The sequence below is a fragment of the Prionailurus viverrinus genome, chromosome D3, assembly GCF_022837055.1.
Source record: "Prionailurus viverrinus isolate Anna chromosome D3, UM_Priviv_1.0, whole genome shotgun sequence".
Taxonomy (NCBI): domain Eukaryota; kingdom Metazoa; phylum Chordata; class Mammalia; order Carnivora; family Felidae; genus Prionailurus; species Prionailurus viverrinus.
The window spans coordinates 14,033,543-14,053,225 of NC_062572.1; the positions used below are offsets into that span (position 1 = coordinate 14,033,543).

The 19,683-nt window shown below is 52.2% G+C and overlaps 1 protein-coding gene across 1 annotated transcript in view; it reads right to left on the minus strand.

Annotated features, from left to right (window-relative positions):
• The window catches only part of TESC (tescalcin), a 52,600-nt gene that overhangs the window by 19,620 nt on the left and 13,297 nt on the right, over positions 1-19,683 (minus strand). Inside the window, exon 2 of the mRNA XM_047828813.1 lies at positions 8,058-8,127. Coding sequence (XP_047684769.1) covers positions 8,058-8,127 — 70 coding nt within the window. The remainder of the gene's footprint in view (positions 1-8,057; positions 8,128-19,683) is intronic.

Sequence of the window (19,683 nt, forward strand, 5' to 3'; positions counted from 1 at the left end):
TAGAAAGCAGGTCATGAATGCGTTCTAGAGCTCCGAGGCGGGAACAGCAGGAACAGCCCCGTGCCCGGCACATGCCAGCCCTCAGCTAACGGCAGCTGGGGCTCCTATGTATGCACCTGACTGTGAGCAGACCTTTAACTTGACAAAGCAGGGGTGAGTGTTGCCGGGGGATGCAAAACAGGACGAGGAGTTAGGACTGGAGCAGGAGGCTGACAGGTCAGGAGGGAGGTAGGGACGAAGGCCCATCGCACAGGGGTCTGCCACTGCCTCTGTCTAGCGCCCCTTCCCTCTTGTCATCACACAGAGCTCCTTCTGTCCCTTCTGTTCTAGTCCAAACATGGCCACCTACCCCAAGGTCCTTCTCCCACCGCGGTCCCAAGACATACACCCTCCCTGTCCTGTTTCCTTCCCTCATCTCACATGTGATGAGCTTGCGGGACGCGTGGGTGGCTCAGTCGGTTAAGCATCCGACTTCCGCTCAGGTCATGATTTCATTCTTTGTAAGTTCAAGCCCCGCGGTGGGTTTTGTGCTGACAGCTCAGAGCCTGGAGCCTGCTTTGGATTGTGTCTCCCTCTCTCCCCTATTCATGCTCTTTTTCTCTCAAAAATAAACACTAAAAAAAAAACCCTAAAGAATACATATAATGAACTTGTGTGCATGCTAGTTCCCTCTGCGGTCCTCCCTCCCCGCACCCCCACCCATGTCCCCACTCCAAACAGAAGCCCCCAGAAGCTTCTGCAAGCAAGGGCTGAGTCCTTCAACTTCCGGGGGAAAGAGTCTCTGTAAAAACTTTCTATTCGAGTACTTGCGACTTATTCGGGTCCATTTAGAAAGCTTCGTCCTGTTTCAGGGACACCTTGCACCCCTCACACTGAAGGGACCCCTGCACGGCTCTCCGGGTCACCTGAACGGACAGGAGAGCGGGCCCGCTTGTGCCCACTGTGGCCTGGGGAGTTTTACAAGCTGACGCCTTAAAGGGAAGATGCGTTAACTCCCGGAACCTGTTAAACACTGACAGCAAAATGGCCTGAGGATGAAGGCAGGGCCTCAACTCTTCACTGTTGTGAGTACTTAAAGAAAGGGAAAAAAAAAAGGAAATTTCTAGCTATTTGACAAGTTAAAAGCAAAGTTACTGGATTAAAATGACTTACTTTAGACAAATGCAGTGTGATCACTGTAGGCTCTGGCTTTTCTTCTAAGCAGGGAACACCCTCCCTAAGTAAACCCATCAAAAGATGCAGCTTTAAAAAAAATTTTTTAATGTTTGCTTATTTTTGAGAGAGTGAGACAGAGTGCGAGTGGGGGAGGAACACAGAGAGGGAGACAAAGAAATGGAAGCAGACTCCAGGCTCTGAGCTGCCAGCACAGAGCCCGACGCGGGGCTCGAACCCATGAACCGTGAGCTCATGACCTGAGCTGAAACCAAGGCTAGGACGCTCCACCAACTGAGCCACCCAGGTGTCCCTAAAAGATACAAATTTTAAATAGGAAAATATTTGGGGGCCTCCAGCTCTGCCTCTGAACCCCCCAGCCCTGCTGGGTGACCTTATCCTCTGGAGCCTCAGTTTCTCAATCTGGAAGATGGGATAATGGCGTGAACTTCACAGGCTCCCTGAGACCCCTAGGACCCCACGTGTGGCCATTCAGCCCCGTGCCCGGCACATGCCAGCCCTCAGCTAACGGCAGCTGGGGCTCCTACGTACACACTTGACTGTGAGCAGACCTTTAACTCGACAGAGCCGGGGTGAGTGCCGCCGGGGGACGCAAAACAGGACGTGGAGTCAGGGCTTTGTCAGTGCCCTGGCGGGCAGCCTGTCCGAAGACTGCCGTATGCTTTGGGGACGAACAACGAACACCGCTCCCCGCCTTCGCCTCGTATGTCCGTGGTTCCATTCATGCCACGACTCACTCCACACTCGGGGGCCTGGTGAATCTACAAATATTTTTGCGGTGTGGCTTTACCTAATCAGCCCTCCTACCGGCCTGCAGCACTATGTCTGACCTATGGCACAGCGTCTATTTCTGGGGCTTCGAGAGCCTGCCTCGGGCACTCTCAGGAAGTCAAATTTGCTGTTTAAGACATTCACCAGTCGAGTGGCCCGACTTCAGAAAGAAAAAGTGCAAGCAGCAATTATTGTATTTTCCTCACTACCTGCAATCCTTGGGGTTTCCTTGGGGAGGGGCTTCCCTGCTGGAAGAAGAAAACAACGTTTTGAGGACAGAAGTCTCTGCATAGGATTGGTACTCAATGTGTCACATGACCATTTTCTACTCAAGCATTTCTCCAAGAGGCCACGGAGCTCAATGCTCTGTGGTCAGGGTGGATTCAGGTTTTGGGGGGCCCTTAAAGAAAAATAATGCAGCATTATGAATTTTTGTTTAAAAAAATTTTTTTTAACATCTATTCATTTTTTGATAGAGACAGACGTCAGTAGGGGAGGGGCAGAGAGAGGAGACACAGAATCCAAAGCAGGCTCCAGGCTCAGAACTGACAGCACAGAGCCCGACACGGGGCTCGAACACACGGACCCTGAGATCATGAACGGAGACGAAGTTGGACGCCCAACCGACTGAGCCACCCAGGCGCCCCGAATTTTTGTTTTTTAAATCAGATGCTGGGCTTTGTAAGAAACACACACACACACACACACACACACACACACACACACACAGCAGGAGTCCTGACACAACAGCTTTGAGGCCTCAGGGGTGAGGCCATCCCTGCACATCCTAGGATAATTTTTAGCAGGAGAGGAGACCAACCAAACATGGATAGGAAAAAATGGTGGGTTAACATTAAATCCGTTTTGGCAGTTTTCACTCGGTTTTGATTTTTTTTTTAAGCTATATACAACTTATCAAAGTCACAAATTCAGAAACTCAATTCTTCATTAATGAAATTTTATATTTTTTAAAGTTAACTTATTTTGAAAGAGAGCAAGTGGGGGAGGGGCAGAGAGAGAGGGAGAGCGAGAATCCCAAGCAGGCTCCCCACTATCCATGCAGAGTCGAACCCATGAACCGTGGAGATCATGACCTGAGCCCCTCTTCATTTTTTAATGCAACTTACAGAACTTATTAGGTCTATGTTTAAAGCCTGCAGGTTTAAATGGCCACTTTTAAGGAGCCTTTTTGCACTGGAGGTATTTACCCCTCCCCCCCCCCTCCAACCCCTGCCCCATGGGATCCTAGGCTCGTGGGCACCTTCATTTTCTGAGAGGCAGGGGCAAAGGGTGCTGCCTCCCACACCCCTCACAGACTGCGGTGCTGGGGGCCTCGCCCAGCGGACCCCAGTCAGTGCCTTTCGCCAAACTCAACCCTAAGGAAGCAAAAGCTCCTTTCCCTACTCAGAAACCCCAGTATAGCCCACAGCCCCCCCAGGTGTGCCCAGGTATCAGAGAGCCCCCCCCCCCAGGGTCACTCGGGAACCCCCTGGCAGTGTGGGGACGGTGCTAAGGACCAGATCACAGCCCAGGGCTGCTCACCCTTCTGCCCTAGGAGGGTGGGCAGGAAAGCCCGTGGGACGGAAAACCTGCCCAATCACCCTTTTCCAGGTCCTGAGAGACAGATTAGGATCAGGCAAAGTGGGTCTGGGAGGGGCTTTTCAGGCAGGCCTGTTTGCATAGAACACTGTGGCCTGTCACCTCCTTCCTGCTGGGCAGGGCTGTCACCATGTGCAGCTGACGCTACCCTCCCAGCAGAGACTAGGAAATTAGGGAGCAGGGGCTTTGGTGGTGGGAATTATACATGCCCACCGTGGATGGTAAGGGTCCTCAGACGGCAGACGAGGGCGAATGAGGTCCTGAGACCACTCGCAAGAAATGTCCACAACTTCCTTACAGAGGCATCTCAGCACTGAGCTCCTCCACTTACGAGCTGTGTGACTCAGGCGTAGGTACACGACCTCTCTGAGCCTCCCGTCTGTAAAATGGAAAGAACAGGTGTTCCTACCACTGCTTCCTGTGGGGTTTTTATGAGGCTCAAGTAACATGCTCCGGCTACGCAGCACAGAAAACGTGCGCAGATAATAACAGCTTACATCGGTGAGCAGTTCCTACGAGCCAGGCCCCAGATAAATTCTTTCCCGGGAATACGTACACCCTCTGGAGGGAAACAGTATTAACAACAACGGGTCTCACGTACACCATGCTTCATGGCGTATAAAGAGAACTTCGGTAGTCCTGGGGTGCCTGGGTGGCTCAGTTGGTTAAGCCTCTGATCTTTAGTTCATCAGTTTGAGCCCCACACTGGGCTCTGTGCTGACAGCTCAGAGCCTGGACCCTGCTTCAGATTCTGTCTGTCTCTCTCTCTCTGCCCCTCCCTCCCTCCCTCTCCCTCTCAAAAATAAACATTAAAAACAATTTTAAAGAATTTTGGTAGTTCTTATACTCACTTTTGCCTCATTACTTTGGTCTCATTCATTCATTCATTCATTCATTCAACCGACCAGTTGTACCCCCGAGCATCTAGAACGTTACCGGCCCTGAACTGAGCACTAGGCCCAAGAAAAAAAGCCCCAGTTCCCGCCCTGCACGGGGCCAGCTGTCTATTAGGGGCACAGTTGCAATTCTGTAAGTGGCAGGTTGGGGCACCCCCAGGAGGAGGCCATGGGAGGACAGGAGGTAGGGGGGTTATCCTGCAGGATGTGGTGTCCACACTGAGACCTCAGCAAAGCAAAAGCCAGCATCTAAAGACCTTGGCGGACCCCAGCTAGAGTACGGATGGCACCTTAAAGGCACAGGGGAGCCCCAAAAGCTGGAGCAAGGGCTGCTCACTGGGTCTCGGCAGATGCGCAAAGGGTGAGGTGTGCGGTGGTCCTGGGGGTGGGCAGGCAGAGCCGAGGGCTCGTATTCCCACGCCCTGGCCTAGCCCACGAGTGGGAGGTAGGAGTCTCCATGCCTGAGAGGGTGCAGCCTCCACCCATAGAACCCGGGGGGCCCACTGGGCACCATCCTCTGTGCTGGGGAGGCCGACCTGCCCACGGCCACCCATGCTTGTTGGAAATGCAGAGTCTCGGGCCCGGCTCCAGACCCGTGAATCAAATCCTGCCTTTGAACCAGGCTCCCAGGTGATTCACACGCACATTCACAGCCAGCGTCCCACAGGGAGGCGAACTGGAGTCACCCCATGTGGCTACAGAGAAGATGTGCGGGGCCCAGGGAGCCTGACGGGGTGCTGACCGGGTCAGGGGCATCGTCCAGGCAGACTTGGCTGAAGAAACGTTGCTAAGGCCCAACAGCCGGGTCGGGTTTAGTCAGAGGGATGTGAGGCCAGGGAGGGAGGCCACGGGCCTGAGGGGAGTGGAGGAGGTTGGGAATACCACACAGACTGACGTCTGAGGCCAGGGGGCGGGAGAGCTGGTCAGTGGCAGAGAGAAAGGCAGCTGCATTTGCTGAGTGAGCACTTAACTGTGCCCCGGGGCACCGTGCTGGCCGCCCGGGGGGCCCTGCGACCCCCAGTGAATGCAGAGTCTCAGGCCCCACCCACCTGCTGAGGCCGAGCCTGCATTAGGAACATTCTCGAGTGATCCACACACACACGCTCAAGCTGGGAAAGAATGTGTGCAGGTCACAGTGTTTCAGTTCATCCTTGCAGAGGCCCCGGAGGGGCCGCTGGGCAACACCGGGCTCGGATGCTAGAACCTCAAAGTGGGAGGGGCTCCGAGGGCCTCACAGCCCCCTCCCCACACAGCACCTGTGCTCCCCGCCTCCACTCCCGCCCCACGGTCAGACATCTGCTGACAGGCATCTCAAGGTGGGTCCCCGAGACCTCACCAACCGTGGGGCGGATGGCAGTCGGGCTGCCCAACCGGCTCAAAGTGGCATCTTCCCGCATGGCACCTGCTTACTTTCCGCACCCAAATCACTTTACGGATGAGGACGGAGGCTCAGAGACAGAGAGCAACTAACGCAAACACACACAGCCCCTCCTATACAGGAGGCCGATGCAAACGGTTTCTCAAGTCTGGGTTTTTGCCTCTGTTTCCCCCAAGTCTGGAAATTAAACACACGTGGCATGGGAACTTAAAACCTCTCAAGAGGCAAGACCCAGAGACCCCAGACTAGAGCAGCTTCTTACGGGGCTTACTGGAAAACTATCTTGAGAAAGGGGGCCCCGCCTTCACACACCACCCACTGTAGGCTGCATCCGGCAGCACAGGTACGAAGCACCTGGTACAGAGCACATGCCCAGACACTTCTGAAGGAAGGGGGGTGCCCTTGACACTTCCAGGTTCCAACATCCAGGTGCACAGATGCGGCCTCTCCTTAGACTCCCAGCTGTCCGGCCAAGGTGTGCCCACCCGGCCCTGGGAAAGCACTCCAGTCTCCACCCCGGCTGATGGCCCAGCCCTGCTCCGTCACTGCTCTGGGAAAAACCTGTTTGCATCTCTAGCCCTGGCCACGGTGACCGGCTCCGACTCGGACATGGAACGCTCTCGGAGCCGATGAGAAGCCAGGTGACTTTCCCCTGGGCTCACTCCCTCTCCTTCACGGGGCTTACCCAGGTGTCACGGACAGAATTGACCACGACACTCCTAACTGGCTTTAATTCTGCCTTGGATACAATCAAACTGAGACAGGAGGCCACAGGAACCAAGAGATCACCAGAATCTAAGCTCTGGAAACGGATGCTTTGAAACCATGACGCGTGGGATCGACAACATGCTCTTGTTTAGACAGACCAGGGAAAGGGATCATTGTTTCTGTCAATTTCCATAAAGCTTAGGTGAAATTTTAGTCTGTTGGCTAAGAAGAAGGACGTTTCCCTGGGTTATTAAAGGTTATTAAGTATTATTTTTAAATTTTAATATTTTTAATATTATTAAATTATTATTAAATACTATTAAATGTTGGAAGTTCAAAGACTGTAACCTTACGACCTTGCATACTTGTTTTAGGAAACTCCATCTGTTTGAAAGTCTGTGGTAGAACGCTGTTTACTGTGCGTCGGGGACCCCGCTTGCTACACTTCAACTCGAAGCTTCCTCCCCCCCAACTGTGCAACGACCCAACATGCTAACTAGGATCGCTCACTAGCCTAGTTCTATAGAACTCAACCAGCATGGAAGACTGAACACACTCTCTCTTGGGGTAAGGAGGACAGATTAGGGCATTCCTCCTCATAAAGAAATAACCTGGGGTGCCTGGGTGGCTCAGTCGGTTGGGCGTCTGACTTCGGCCCAGGTCATGATCTCACAGTCTGTGAGTTCGAGCCCCGTGTCCGGCTCCGTGCTGACAGCTCATAGCCTGGAGCCTGCTTCACATTCTGTGTCTCCCTCTCTGTCTGCCCCTCCCCAGTTCATGCTCGTACTCTGTCAAAAATAAACTTAAAAACAAATTAAAAAAAAGAGAATGAACCTACCCAGCTTCTAAAAGATTAACATTAAACATGCAATGTAGGGGGGCACCTGGGTGGCTCAGTCGGGTAAGCATCTGACTTTAGCTCAGGTCATGATCTTACGGCTTGTGAGTTCAGGCCCCGAGTCGGGCTCCGTGCTGACAGCTCAGAGACTGGAGCCTGCTTCCGATTCTGTGTCTCCCTCTGTCTCTGCCCCTCCCCCACTCACGCTCTGTCTCTCAAAAATAAACATTTAAAAACAAATTTTTTTAAAGGCAATGTAGGATGGCCAGTCTGACTTCTGTCAAGAAATCAGTCTGCTGCCCGCCATCTTGCCTGAGGCCGGAACTAACAACAGAGAGGAAGCAGAGTGAAGAGACCTTCAACGAGGTCTTCAAGTTACGTACACCTGAGATTCTAAGCACAGAGGCCAGGAGCATGTCCCATCTGAGGAAGCCAGGGCAGGGTACACGTGGCTGACTGGCCCCCTGTCTTCACTCTAGACAGACATTCCTGATGCCAACAAGTATGGCTCTACATTGGCTCTGGAACATCTTATCTAGAGGGACCAAAAGAATGACAACTGCAAGTTTGCCACAGGAAGTGGGGCCACCCAGGGGCTCTTCCAGAGTCATGCTGAACTCAGGGAAAGAGACAGAAGAGAAATCCTCCAGGGCCATGGAGCTGCCCAAGGCCCAAACCCAACTGCAGATCTTACCGAATGGTGGGCTGGTCTCCACTCAGCTGCTTAAACCTCCGGTGGAGCTGCTCGATCTGGTCTGAGGAGACTGGGAAACGGGGGAGGGAGGGAGAGAAAGAGAGAGAGAGAAGACATCACTGACCGCTGAACTTGAGCCACCAGCAGGAGGCTGGTGACATTCTCCCACACTTCCCAGGCGGGCAACACCGACCACCACCAGACGAAGAAACCGACAAAGGGCGTCTCATTCTTCCTGGCAGTGCACCCCTGGGGTCATTACCTCCGATCCCCCGGCAAGACAGCCTGTGCTACGAACGGCAGCTGCCGGGACAGCACGAAAGTGAACCAGCTCACTTTCCCCTTCCCCCTAAAGGGATCACGTCCGTGTGACTTCTTCCCCTCCTGCTCCCGAAGACAGGGGTTTTCCTAGCTGAGCAAGGGGCTTCATACGGTCACGGACGGAGAGACAGAGGGGCAGGGCAAAGGGGTTCGGGCTGCTGCTGGAAGTCACTTGGGAGACGCGCAGTAGGACGCGGAAGGAGAATCTGGTGCAGCAAGGGGCTGGGAGGGAGAAGAAAGAGAATTGTGATCATTGCGCCGTGGAGGACGTATTCAGACCTTCCCAGTAGTTCTAGAAAACCTTAAGTACAGTTTTTCGTAATTACCATTTCGGGCTGGCGGGCCGCCGTGTCTTCCCCGGTAAGACGGGGCCTTGCACGTTCCAGGTTTCATAAGGGCTCCGCCCCCACGAGGGCCTGTTTATGAAGCACACAGTATGGCACCCGGACCTGCATTCTCTCCCCTCATCCACGACCCATCCTGCATAAGGGAGCAGATGTGCTTTTCTCTGTGGGATAATTTGCAAACTGCAGCTCAGAGCACTCGAGACCGCACGACCGGTGACTGGTGGAGTGGGGTCCATCTCCTGACCCTGCCTTCAACCTGCCTTCACTCGGTATCGCCTGCCCGCCCACATATCCTGGTGCTCCAAGGCCTTGAGGGCCGGTTCCCGGGGACTATACACGGTTCAGGCAAAACTTTCCAAACAGGGGCTGGGCTGAGAAACAGCCATCCCCCCCCCTCCCCCCGGCTCCTCCCGGCATTTCCCATGCCCTATTATAAATGTCTTTTCTTGTTCCAGAGACAGCTAATTTCTGGGACCAGCTGGTCATCTCATTTGCTGTTGGGTTTTTTCCAAGTATTAAAAGAAAAAAATATTTTTTTTTACCTTAGAGAGAGAGAGAGAGAGAGTGTGTGTGTGTGCATGAGGGGGGAAAGGGGCAGAGGGAGAGAGAATCCCAAGCAGTCTCCACGCTCAGCACGGAGCCCAACGTGGGGCTAGATCCCACGACCCTGGGATCATGACCTGAGCCGAAATCAAGAGTCAGACACTCAGCCGACTGAGCCACCTAGGCACCCCCTTTTTAAGTAATTTAAGTAATCTCTTTCCCCAATGCAGGGTTCAAACTACAACCCCAAGATCAAGAGTCACATGCTCCACCGACTGAGCTAGCCAGGTGTCCTCCTCTTTTTTTGGGGAGGGGTGAGGTGGGGGGGGTCTCAGGCTCAGGTTGTATCACTTTAAGAATACGTAGCTTGGGGCGCCTGGGTGGCGCAGTCGGTTAAGCGTCCGACTTCAGCCAGGTCACGATCTTGAGGTCCGTGAGTTCGAGCCCCGCGTCGGGCTCTGGGCTGATGGCTCAGAGCCTGGAGCCTGTTTCCGATTCTGTGTCTCCCTCTCTCTCTGCCCCTCCCCCGTTCATACTCTGTCTCTCTCTGTCCCAAAAATAAATAAACGTTGAAAAAAAAAAAAAAAAAAAAAGAATACGTAGCTCAAGGGCTCCTGGGCGGCTCAGTCAGTTGAGCGTCTGACTTCGGCCCAAGTCATGATCTCACGGTTTGTGAATTCGAGCCCCACGTCGGGCTCACTGCTGTCCGCGCAGAGCCTGCTGCAGATCCTCTGTCCCCCTCTCTCTGCCCCTCCCCTGCTTGTGCTCTTCCCAAAGTAAATAAGTATTTTTTTTAAAAAAAAAAGCATCTATAGCTCAGAATTCTCCAGCCTCCCTAGAAGCTGTTGGTGAGGAAATACCCCTTAGGACGGCCAACAGCTGTGAAGGGTTCTCCGTGTACCAGAGGCACATCTCCACACATTAGTGCACCTGTTCCCCATGGCACCCTGGGATAGGGCTGTAGAAACTGACTCTTGGAAAAGTGGGACGACCGTGAGGGGCAATAACCACCTTTCTGGAGGAGGACACGGCCATTCCCATCATGAGTGTATCAGCGAGGAATCCGAATACTCTACAGGGCTGAGCGATTGCAGTCCTGGGTACGCATCCAACAGAAATGCACACTTGCGCTCGTCAGAAGAGGTACAGAAAAGAAGGAGAGGGTCACAGCAGTGCGGTTCCAACAGCCCTAGACTGGAACCTATCCAAACGCCCGACAGCAGCAGAATCAAGTGTTGAGGTGCAGTCTACTCAAGCAATGGAATAGAATACGGCAAGGAAAACGAGCAGACGGCACGTGCCATAACTTGGGTGAGCTTCAGAAACATAAAACCAAGGAAAAGAAGTCAGATGCAAAAGAGCAAGTGCGTCAGGATTCCATTTAAATGGAGCTCGAAAACGGGTAAAAACTCCTCTGTAGTGTCAGAAGTCGGGATGGAAAGGCTGCGCACGGTGAGATTCTACTATAGGACCTCCTGGAAAAGGCAAAACCGCGAAGACATGAGAAAGGTCTCCGTGTCCGAGTCTGGGGATGAGGAATGAACAGGCAGAGCACAGAGGGTTTCCGGGGCAGTTAAACTATCCTGTGGGTCCCATCATGACGGACACACGTCGCTGAACATACGTCCAAACCTGCAGAAGGTGCACCACCACAGGTGAACCCTAATGTGAACAATGGACTCCGGGCGATAATCAAGTGTCGATACAGGTTCATCGACTGTATCAAACGTTCCACACTGGTGGGGGCCACGGATAAGGCGGGAGGCTATGGCACGTGTCGGGGTGAGGGCACAGGCGAAAACTAACTTCCTCCGAATTTTGCTATGAACCTATCTAAAACTTGTCTGATAATAGTAATGACAAGGTGGTGCCTGGGTGGCACAGAGAGTTGAGTGTCCAACCGTTGATACCGGCTCGGGTCATGATCCCAGGGTCATGGGAGCAAGCCCCACGTCAAGCTCCACATGAGCATGGGGCCTGCTGGAGATTCTCTCTCTCTCTCTCTCTCTCTCTCTCTCTCTCTCTCTCCCCGCCTCCCCCACTCATGCACTCTCTAAAAGAAACAAAAGACTTTAAAAAATATAATAAAAATGATGATGATGTTGTCTTATTTTTTTAAAAAGGAGAAGTCAGAATAGTGGTTGCTCCCGAACGGGGAGTAGTGATTTGAATGGGGCGTGAGGGGCGCCTCTGGGTAGTGGGAATATTCTATTTCTTCATCCAGGTTCAGGTTACACACACGTGTGCTCAGCAAGGACATGGAGCTCTATGCTCACAGGTGATGTACTTTTCTGTACCTGATACTACGATAAAAGGTTTACCCGAAAATTTCAGTGATTCTACCTGGCAGGAAAAAGTAAATCCAACGAGTACAAAAGACAAATACTTAAATGTGTCCACCCGTGGATTCTTTTTTTTTTTTTTTTTCTATTTTTTTTTTCTTTTTTTTTTTTTTTTTTAAATTTTTTTTTTTCAACGTTTATTTATTTTTGGGACAGAGAGAGACAGAGCATGAACGGACGAGGGGCAGAAAGAGAGGGAGACACAGAAACGGAAACAGGCTCCAGGCTCTGAGCCATCAGCCCAGAGCCTGACGCGGGGCTCGAACTCACGGACCGCGAGATCGTGACCTGGCTGAAGTCGGACGCTTAACCGACTACGCCACCCAGGCGCCCCCACCCGTGGATTCTTAACAGCTTAAAAAATGGACTCGACCTAAGTGCTCACCCAAAGCAGATTGGTCAAATATTTTACGGCATGCTTAGCCAATTAAAAAAAAAAAAAAAAAGCAAGCTGCTTTTGAGAAGTGACAGTTATATATCGGACATGAAAATACGTTCCACAGAGAATGTTTAAAAGTCAGGGCGCCCAGGTAGCTCAACTGAGGGTCCCACTCTTGATATCAGCTCAAGTCATGATCTCATGGTTTGTGAGTTCGAGCCCTGTCAATGCAAAGCCTGCTTGGGATTCCGTGTGTGTGTGTGTGTGTGTGTGTGTGTGTGTGTGTGTCTGTCTCTCGCTCAAAATGAACTTTAAAAATGTTTAAAACAGCTTGCTATGGGGCGCCTGGCTGGCTCAGCGGGCAGAGCCTGCCCCTCTCAGTCTTGGGGTTGTGAGGTCAAGCCCCACACTGGGCATAGACCTTGCTTAAAACACAACCGCCTGCTACAAAAATAGCATGACCTCATGCTGGGGAAAACATGTAGATATACACAAATGTATAGAAGTTATGAAAGAAAATCCGGACTCCCTTTCCCCAAAATAATAATAGCAATTGTCTTTCTCAGTAGAGGGATTAAAGGCTTTGTTTTGGTTGAATTCATCTATATCTTCTAAATTTCCTCTAATACACAATGCATATTTATTAGTCATGTAATGAATATTTGAGGCACACAATATAGTACCACATGGGACAGCCGAAGGATCTCGAAAATATTGCTACTGATGAATCATCTGTTAGCTGAGTACCACGTCCTGGGCACATGTGGTCTTATTTAACCCTTACCATGACCGTATAATGGAAGGACTGCTCCCATTTTCCAGAAGAGCAAACTGAGGATCTGAGGGGTTAGGTGACTTGAAGGTCAGGCCCTAAACTTGAAAGGGAGACCCAGGATTTAAGCTCAGTTTGTCTGGCAGAACGTGTGCGGTTTTATGCTCGTGGGTTACCGATCAAAGGCAGCCCAGCTCTCAACCGCAGGTCAAAAAAAACCCCAAAAACAAAAACACAAAAAACAAAAGCACACAGACGAGAAATAACCATAGAAATTGCAGCCACACGTGTGCTCCTAACATTGCATGAATCCATTTATAGGAGATGCTCAGGTAGGCAAATCCAAACTAGACCAGGGCTTGCCTGGGGCTAGGCAAGGATGGGGAGTCATGCTGATAGGTACTGAGCCTCTTGGGGGAGGGCGGGGGGGAGGGGAGGAAAATGTTCCAAAGTTAGATTGTGAGGGACGCCCAGCCCTGTGATTATACTAAAACCCGAGTACACTTTGAATGGGTGAGATGTAGGGAACGTGTTACGTCTCAAAAGCGCCATCAGGAAAATGAATTACGTGCCTAATCCCAGGAACCACAGTAGTCCACGTCAATTGAGCGCTGTGTCAAGGGCACTGTGTCAGCCCTACTCACACAACCCTCTCGTCAATCCTATCGGCTAGGGATGGTGTGTACCCCCATTCTAGAGACGGGAACACCGAGACGTGCCCACGCTCACACAGACAAGAGGTGGTGGGCACGCCAGAAATCAGAGACCAGGTTTGTCTAATGAAATTCTGGCGAATTGCATCCAAAGCGCACGCACGGGTGCCCACACCCTTCCTTGTCGTGCCTGACTGAAAGCAGAGGGATGAGGAAAACAGCCTCCCATCTCTGGTCCCGTCTTCGGCACCCAAATCCCCTGAGCCAAGAGCTCGGAGCTCAACTCGGGGAAGCCTCCCTGGGCTCAGGGACTGGGAGAAGGAACATCCGAGGCCTCACGAACTGACTTCTGAAGACCTCACGCGCTCTCGGGTCCCTGGGGACCCCCAGAGGATGTGTCCTGTGGGCACCTACACCTGTGTGCGGAGCGCCATCGAGGACGGAAGCTCTTCTAGTCTCCCTGCTCCTCCCTCAGCCCTTCTCCAGGTCCCCAGGCGGTCACGGGTGTCATGGAGACAAGAGGCAGAGTCACTTGGGTGCCTGGCACGTTGACCTCGTTATCTTTGGTTTTAGATTTCAGCCTGAGGGTTGAGGTCACACCCTTCCACAGGCTGGTGGGAGTTTAACTGGCCCAATCTGTGTGTGTGTGTGTGTGTGTGTGTGTGTGTGTAGTCCAAGCTGGGACCGGAGGTGTGAAATTGTGTAAAATACACACCAGCTTCCAAAGACTTAGTACAAAAAAGAATGCACACAGTCTCCATAATTTTTATATTGGTCACACGTTGAAATATTTTAGAAGTAAAATATTAAAATTAACTGTATCTTGTTTCTTTTCTAAACATGGCTACTACAGGGGCGGTGCCTGGGTGGCTCAGTCAGTTAAGCGGCCGACTTCGGCTCAGGTCACGATCTCTCGGTTCGTGGGTTCGAGCCCCGCGTCAGGCTCTGTGCTGTTGGCTTGGAGCCTGGCGCCTGCTTCGGATTCTGTGTCTCTCCGTCTCTCTGCCCCTCCCCCCCTGCTCGTGCTTTCCCTCAAAAATAAACATTACAAAATTTTTTTTAAAGCATGGCTACTAGAAAACGTAGAATTACATATGTAGCTTCTGAAAACATTTAGAATTATTCCGCCTTGCATTATAATTTGCACTGGACAGTGCTGGTATCTGCTTTTAACCAGCAACTTGATCCCTAGGAACAAATACTGAGGAACTGAGACGACTGTACAGAGATAAACAGGTAACCGTCATCATCCTGGCCTGTTTAAAACAGTAAAAAACTGGGTCACCTGGGTGGCCCGGTCAGTTAAGCACATGACTCTTGACTTCAGCTCATGATCTAACTGGAAGACAGAGCCCAGCGTCGGGCTCTGCACTGACAGTGTGGAGCCTGCTTGGGATTCTCTCTCTCCCCCTCCCCTGCTCATGTGCACATGCCCGCTCTCTCTCTCCCTCCCTCCCTCTCTCAAAATAAATAAACTCATGGGACACCTGGGTGGTTCAGTGGCTTAAGCATCTGATTCCTGATTTCAGCTCAGGTCACGATCTCATGGTTAGTGGGTACCAGCCCCGTGTCAGGCTTCGTGCAGAGCCTGCTATGGATTCTCATGTGCTCTCGCTCTTTATCTGCCCCTTCCCTGCTTGCATGCTCTTTCTCTCTCAAAATAAACTTTAAAAAAAAATCTATAAATAAGTATGTAAATAAGCAAACTTTAAAATTGGGGAAGTGGTGAGCTATAAGGAAACGCGTTGAAATAAATCCTGGTACATCCCAAAGGCAGTACACTACAGAGCCTTAAGAAACATTTTTAAAATATTTAGGGGAGCCTGGGTGGCTCAGTTGGTTAAGGATCCGATTTCAGCTCAAGTCGTGACCCCGGGTTTGAGCCCCGCTGTGCAGACAGCTCAGAGCCTGGAGACTGCTTTGGATTCCGTCTCTGTCTCCCTCTCTGCTCCTCCCTCGTTCACACTCTGTCTCTCCCTCTCTCTCAAAAATAAACATTAAAAAAATTTTTTAAAAATATTTAGAACACAGAAAAATTTTCATGGGATATCGCTACAGGGAAAAACCAACAGGCCACAAGATCTCACGTACATGAAAGTCCGTAATGATACAGTTGTGTGCACAGGAAAAAAATAGGAAAGGATGAACAAAATAGCACAGTGCTTCCAGGCGGCAGGTTTACAGGACATCCCTCTCTTCCTCTTGTCCCTGATCTTTGCTGATCGGTCCCTTAACTTTTCTGTAATTATCAGAGATGCCTTGTATAATCTTCAATTTCAACTTTGATGGCTAGGATGAAAACTAAAACCTACAGTAACAAGCGCTGGTGAGACTGCGGAGAAACTGACATCCTCGTGAGCTGCTGATGGGAATGTCACACGGTGCAGCCACCGTGGGACACAATTCCGTGGATCCTCAATAAAGACAGATTCACCACGTAATCCAGAAATCTTCCTCCCAAATACGTACCCGAGATACATGAAAACCACGTCCACACAAAAACCCATAAACGAGCGTTCACAGCGGCACCATTCACAATAGCCTAGAGGGAACAACGCAAACGTCCAACGATAGATGAAACTATAAACAAAACGTGGTCTGTCCATACAGTGGCATAGGATTCGGTCACAAGCGGAACGAAGCGTGGACACGTGCTCCAACATCCATGAACCCTGAATACATAATGCCAAGGAGAGAAGCCGGATGCAGCCACGTATCGTAGGATTCCATGTATGTGAAACGTCCAGAGTAGGCAAATCTCGCCACAGAAAGAAGATTAAGGGGTTGCCAGGGTTCGGGGTCGAGAGGAATGTGGAGTGATGTGGACACAGGGTTTCTGCCTGGTCCTGGCCTCCCCTGTCAGGCTGTGGGAGCCACCTTACAGCCTCGCTGTGCTGAGCAAGGGGTCACCGGGCAGGAGGAGGGTCACGTAGACCAGGAGGTCAGAGACAACCCTCAAGGAGGTGGAGGCAGGAGCCCGGGTGGAGGCAGGAGACCCAGAAAAGGGGCATGAAATCCGTCACGAGGCCCAGCCTCCCTCATCTGACTCTGGAGGAGATCGAGCATCAGCCTTCACCACACCCACTATGGGGTGGCCAGGATCACTTGAGCCTGTATCTCCAGGGGCCCGAGTCTGGTGGCAAAGGACACCTAAAATAGCGCTTGGTCCTTCCCAAATCCACGCTGGCTCCCAGGGGTGTGGGGAGACCTGACTGACTCCCTCTGAGGGATGCTGTTCACTAAGAGACATTTACTGGGCGCCCGGTAGATGCTGGGGGGTACAGACACGAGCAGAGCCCTTATCTACTGGAAACGCACGTCACCTCCCTGGGGTCCAGGGTAAGAAACATGGTGTCAGCTTGCCAAGGAGCACCCATAGGGAGCTGATGCCCTGTGGGATCCTGAAGGCTGAGGGCCAGGCCGGGGAGGGCAGAGCTCAGGAAGCCCCGGGTTCTTCAGCCTGGGCAGAAGGCAGGCTGAGGACAGCGGAGAAAGGAGGTAAGTAGCGGCAGTCACACATACTGACTGAACTCAAGCATTCAGACCTCACCCTGAGTTTACATAGGATGCTAAGGGAAGAGACAAGATCGCATGTGCCTGGTGACAGTATGCAGGGTGGATGCAAAGGACAGGATGTAGGGAACCCACTGAGGGGTCGGCAGGTGTAGCCGTCCGGGGGTGGGGGTGGGGGTCTCAAAACGCAGTTGCAAGGACAAGGGTGGCTGACATTATGCACCTGATCTCTCCAGGGGCTCTGCAGGAGCCACCCTGCCTCCCCGTCTCCCCAGCCGTGCCGCCCTGGATGCAGGCCCCAGGACGCCAAGTGGCATCACTGGGAAAGTCTCGGTGGCTTCCAGGGCCCCCAAAGCTCTCCGGCTTGCCATGTCCTGACAGACCGGCCAGGACTCAACCCAAGCACCAGCCAAAGTCCCCAAATACAGAGGTGAGCCAGGCCAGACAGAAAGGTGAGCTAACAACATCTCTGCCAAGAGCTGCTGGCTCGGTCCCCAGCTTCCCGTCCCACTAAACTGTCCTCGCCTCCCCCGGAATACAGAGATCACAAGAGCACCACCCTCCTGAAGCTGTCCACGCCCCGGAAAACAATCAGAGTCGCAGACACGCCATGCGCAATCCCCGGAGGGGAGGGACACCCAAGCGTGCATCAAGTGGTCGACAGATGAACCAAACGGGGTAGCCCTACGCAGCCCCACATCATCCTACCACAGAAAGGAAGGAAGCACGGACACCTGCTGCAGCACAGACGACCTTGAAAACAGGATGCCAAGCACCCAAGGCCACCGCTGTAGCCTGCCATTTACATGGAGCATCCAAAAAGGCGAGTCCTGGGGCGCCTAGGTGGCGCAGTCGGTTAAGCGTCCAACTTCAGCCAGGTCACGATCTCGCGGTCCGGGAGTTCGAGCCCCGCGTCAGGCTCTGGGCTGATGGCTCAGAGCCTGGAGCCTGTTTCCGATTCTGTGTCTCCCTCTCTCTCTGCCCCTCCCCCCGTTCATGCTCTGTCTCTCTCTGTCCCAAAAATAAATAAACGTTGGAAAAAAAAAAATTCAAAAAGGCGAGTCCACGGGTTCAGAAAGCAGATTTGTGGTTGCCACGGGCTGTGCGCGGGGGGATTTCAGGGGCAGCTAATGGGCATGAAGTTTCTTTTTTGGGGGGGGGCGGCGAGGATGCCCTGGAACTGATGGCCGCACAACACCGTGGATGTGCTTAACTAAGCCAGCGAACTGTAGGTTCAAAAATGGTGACTATGGGAAGTTTTAGGTTGTGTGAGTCTTTCCCCAATTAAATAAAAAAAATCAGGGGCGCCTGGGTGGCTCCGTGGGTTGGGCGTCCGACTTCGGCTCGGTTCGTGATCTCCGGGTTCGTGAGTTCAAGCCCCACATGGGGCTCTGTGCTGACAGCTCGGAGCCCGGAGCCGGCTTTGGATTCTGTGCCTCCCCTCTCTCTCTGCCCGTCACCCACTCGCATTCTGTCTCTGTCTCTCTCAAAAATAAACATTAAAAAAATAAATAATAAATAGATAGACATTAACAATTTTTTTTTTAATTTTAAATAAAGAAAATCACATATATTTTGCACCGGACCCAGCGGGAAGAGCTGAGACACCAGAGTTGCCACTAGGGCTATGACGATGCCCTTAAAGTAATAACCCTGTGGTACCTACTCTGCTCCTCCGAGGTCTCCCAGCTCACTCACAGGGGAGGGAAGAGGCAACTGCACGCTGCCTGGGGCTACAGCCAAAGCAATGACTAATCCTGGGCCTCGGGAGGGAGGTGGGGGGGAGGAGGGGTAAGAGTGGATGGAGACCTCCACAGCCTGGAAAGGGACCAGCCCGTCGTACAGAAGATGCTTCGCGTGGCTTCACGGACGCCCTGCTTCCGTCCTTCCCCTGCGCCACACGCTCAGTGTGTACCCATCAGGGACCACGCCTCACCGCCGGGATTTGTAAATAAACCAGCGATGCAGCGCGCCTGGGTGGCTCAGTTGGGTAAGGGTCCCAACTCGTGATCTCAGCTCAGGTCATGATCCCGCAGTTCGTGAGTTCGAGCGCCGAATCGGGCTCTGTGCCGGCAGCATGGAGCCCACTTGGGATGCTCTCTCTCCCTCTCTCTGCCCACTAGCCTCCCCCCGCGCTCATGAGCGTGCTCTCAAAAATAAGCAAACTTAAAAAAAAAAAAAAAACCCACAAAGACGCACTCGGCCTTGAGAAGGAAATTATCAAAGCCAATTCTAATCTCCAAAGCAGAAGTAGGAACAAGGAGGTCCGCTACTGGCTTTTATCCAGCACCTTCGAACCTTTTTCATGCCAACTTCAACTCAGTCTCTAAGTTACGAGCCAAGGAACTCCTGGGAGGGGCTGCCCCAGGTCCCGGCCAGCACGGGGATGGCTTTTATTTTAGTCTCAAGTATGGAGGGTCTCCTAAGGATCTCTGTGGGTATCTTTCCTCGCGGAATGAATCTTCCATAGCAGAAGCTGAGACAGAATGAAGGGGCTTGACTTTGGAAACTATCCTCCTCCCAAGAGCGATGAGGCACCTTGGCACCCAGTCAGAGTGGGTGAGCACGACTCTCAGAATCACACAGCCTGGGCTTTGCTCATCTGTGCTCACCTTCCTACTGCTGTGTGCTTTGCCATTTGCCCGATCCCAGCAATAACTGCCATGTGGTAGCAATTACTCAGAGGCAGGAGCTGCTCTGTGCCCAAAGTTGAGGATGAGGGGGACAAGGAACATGTATCATTTATGTCACTAAAG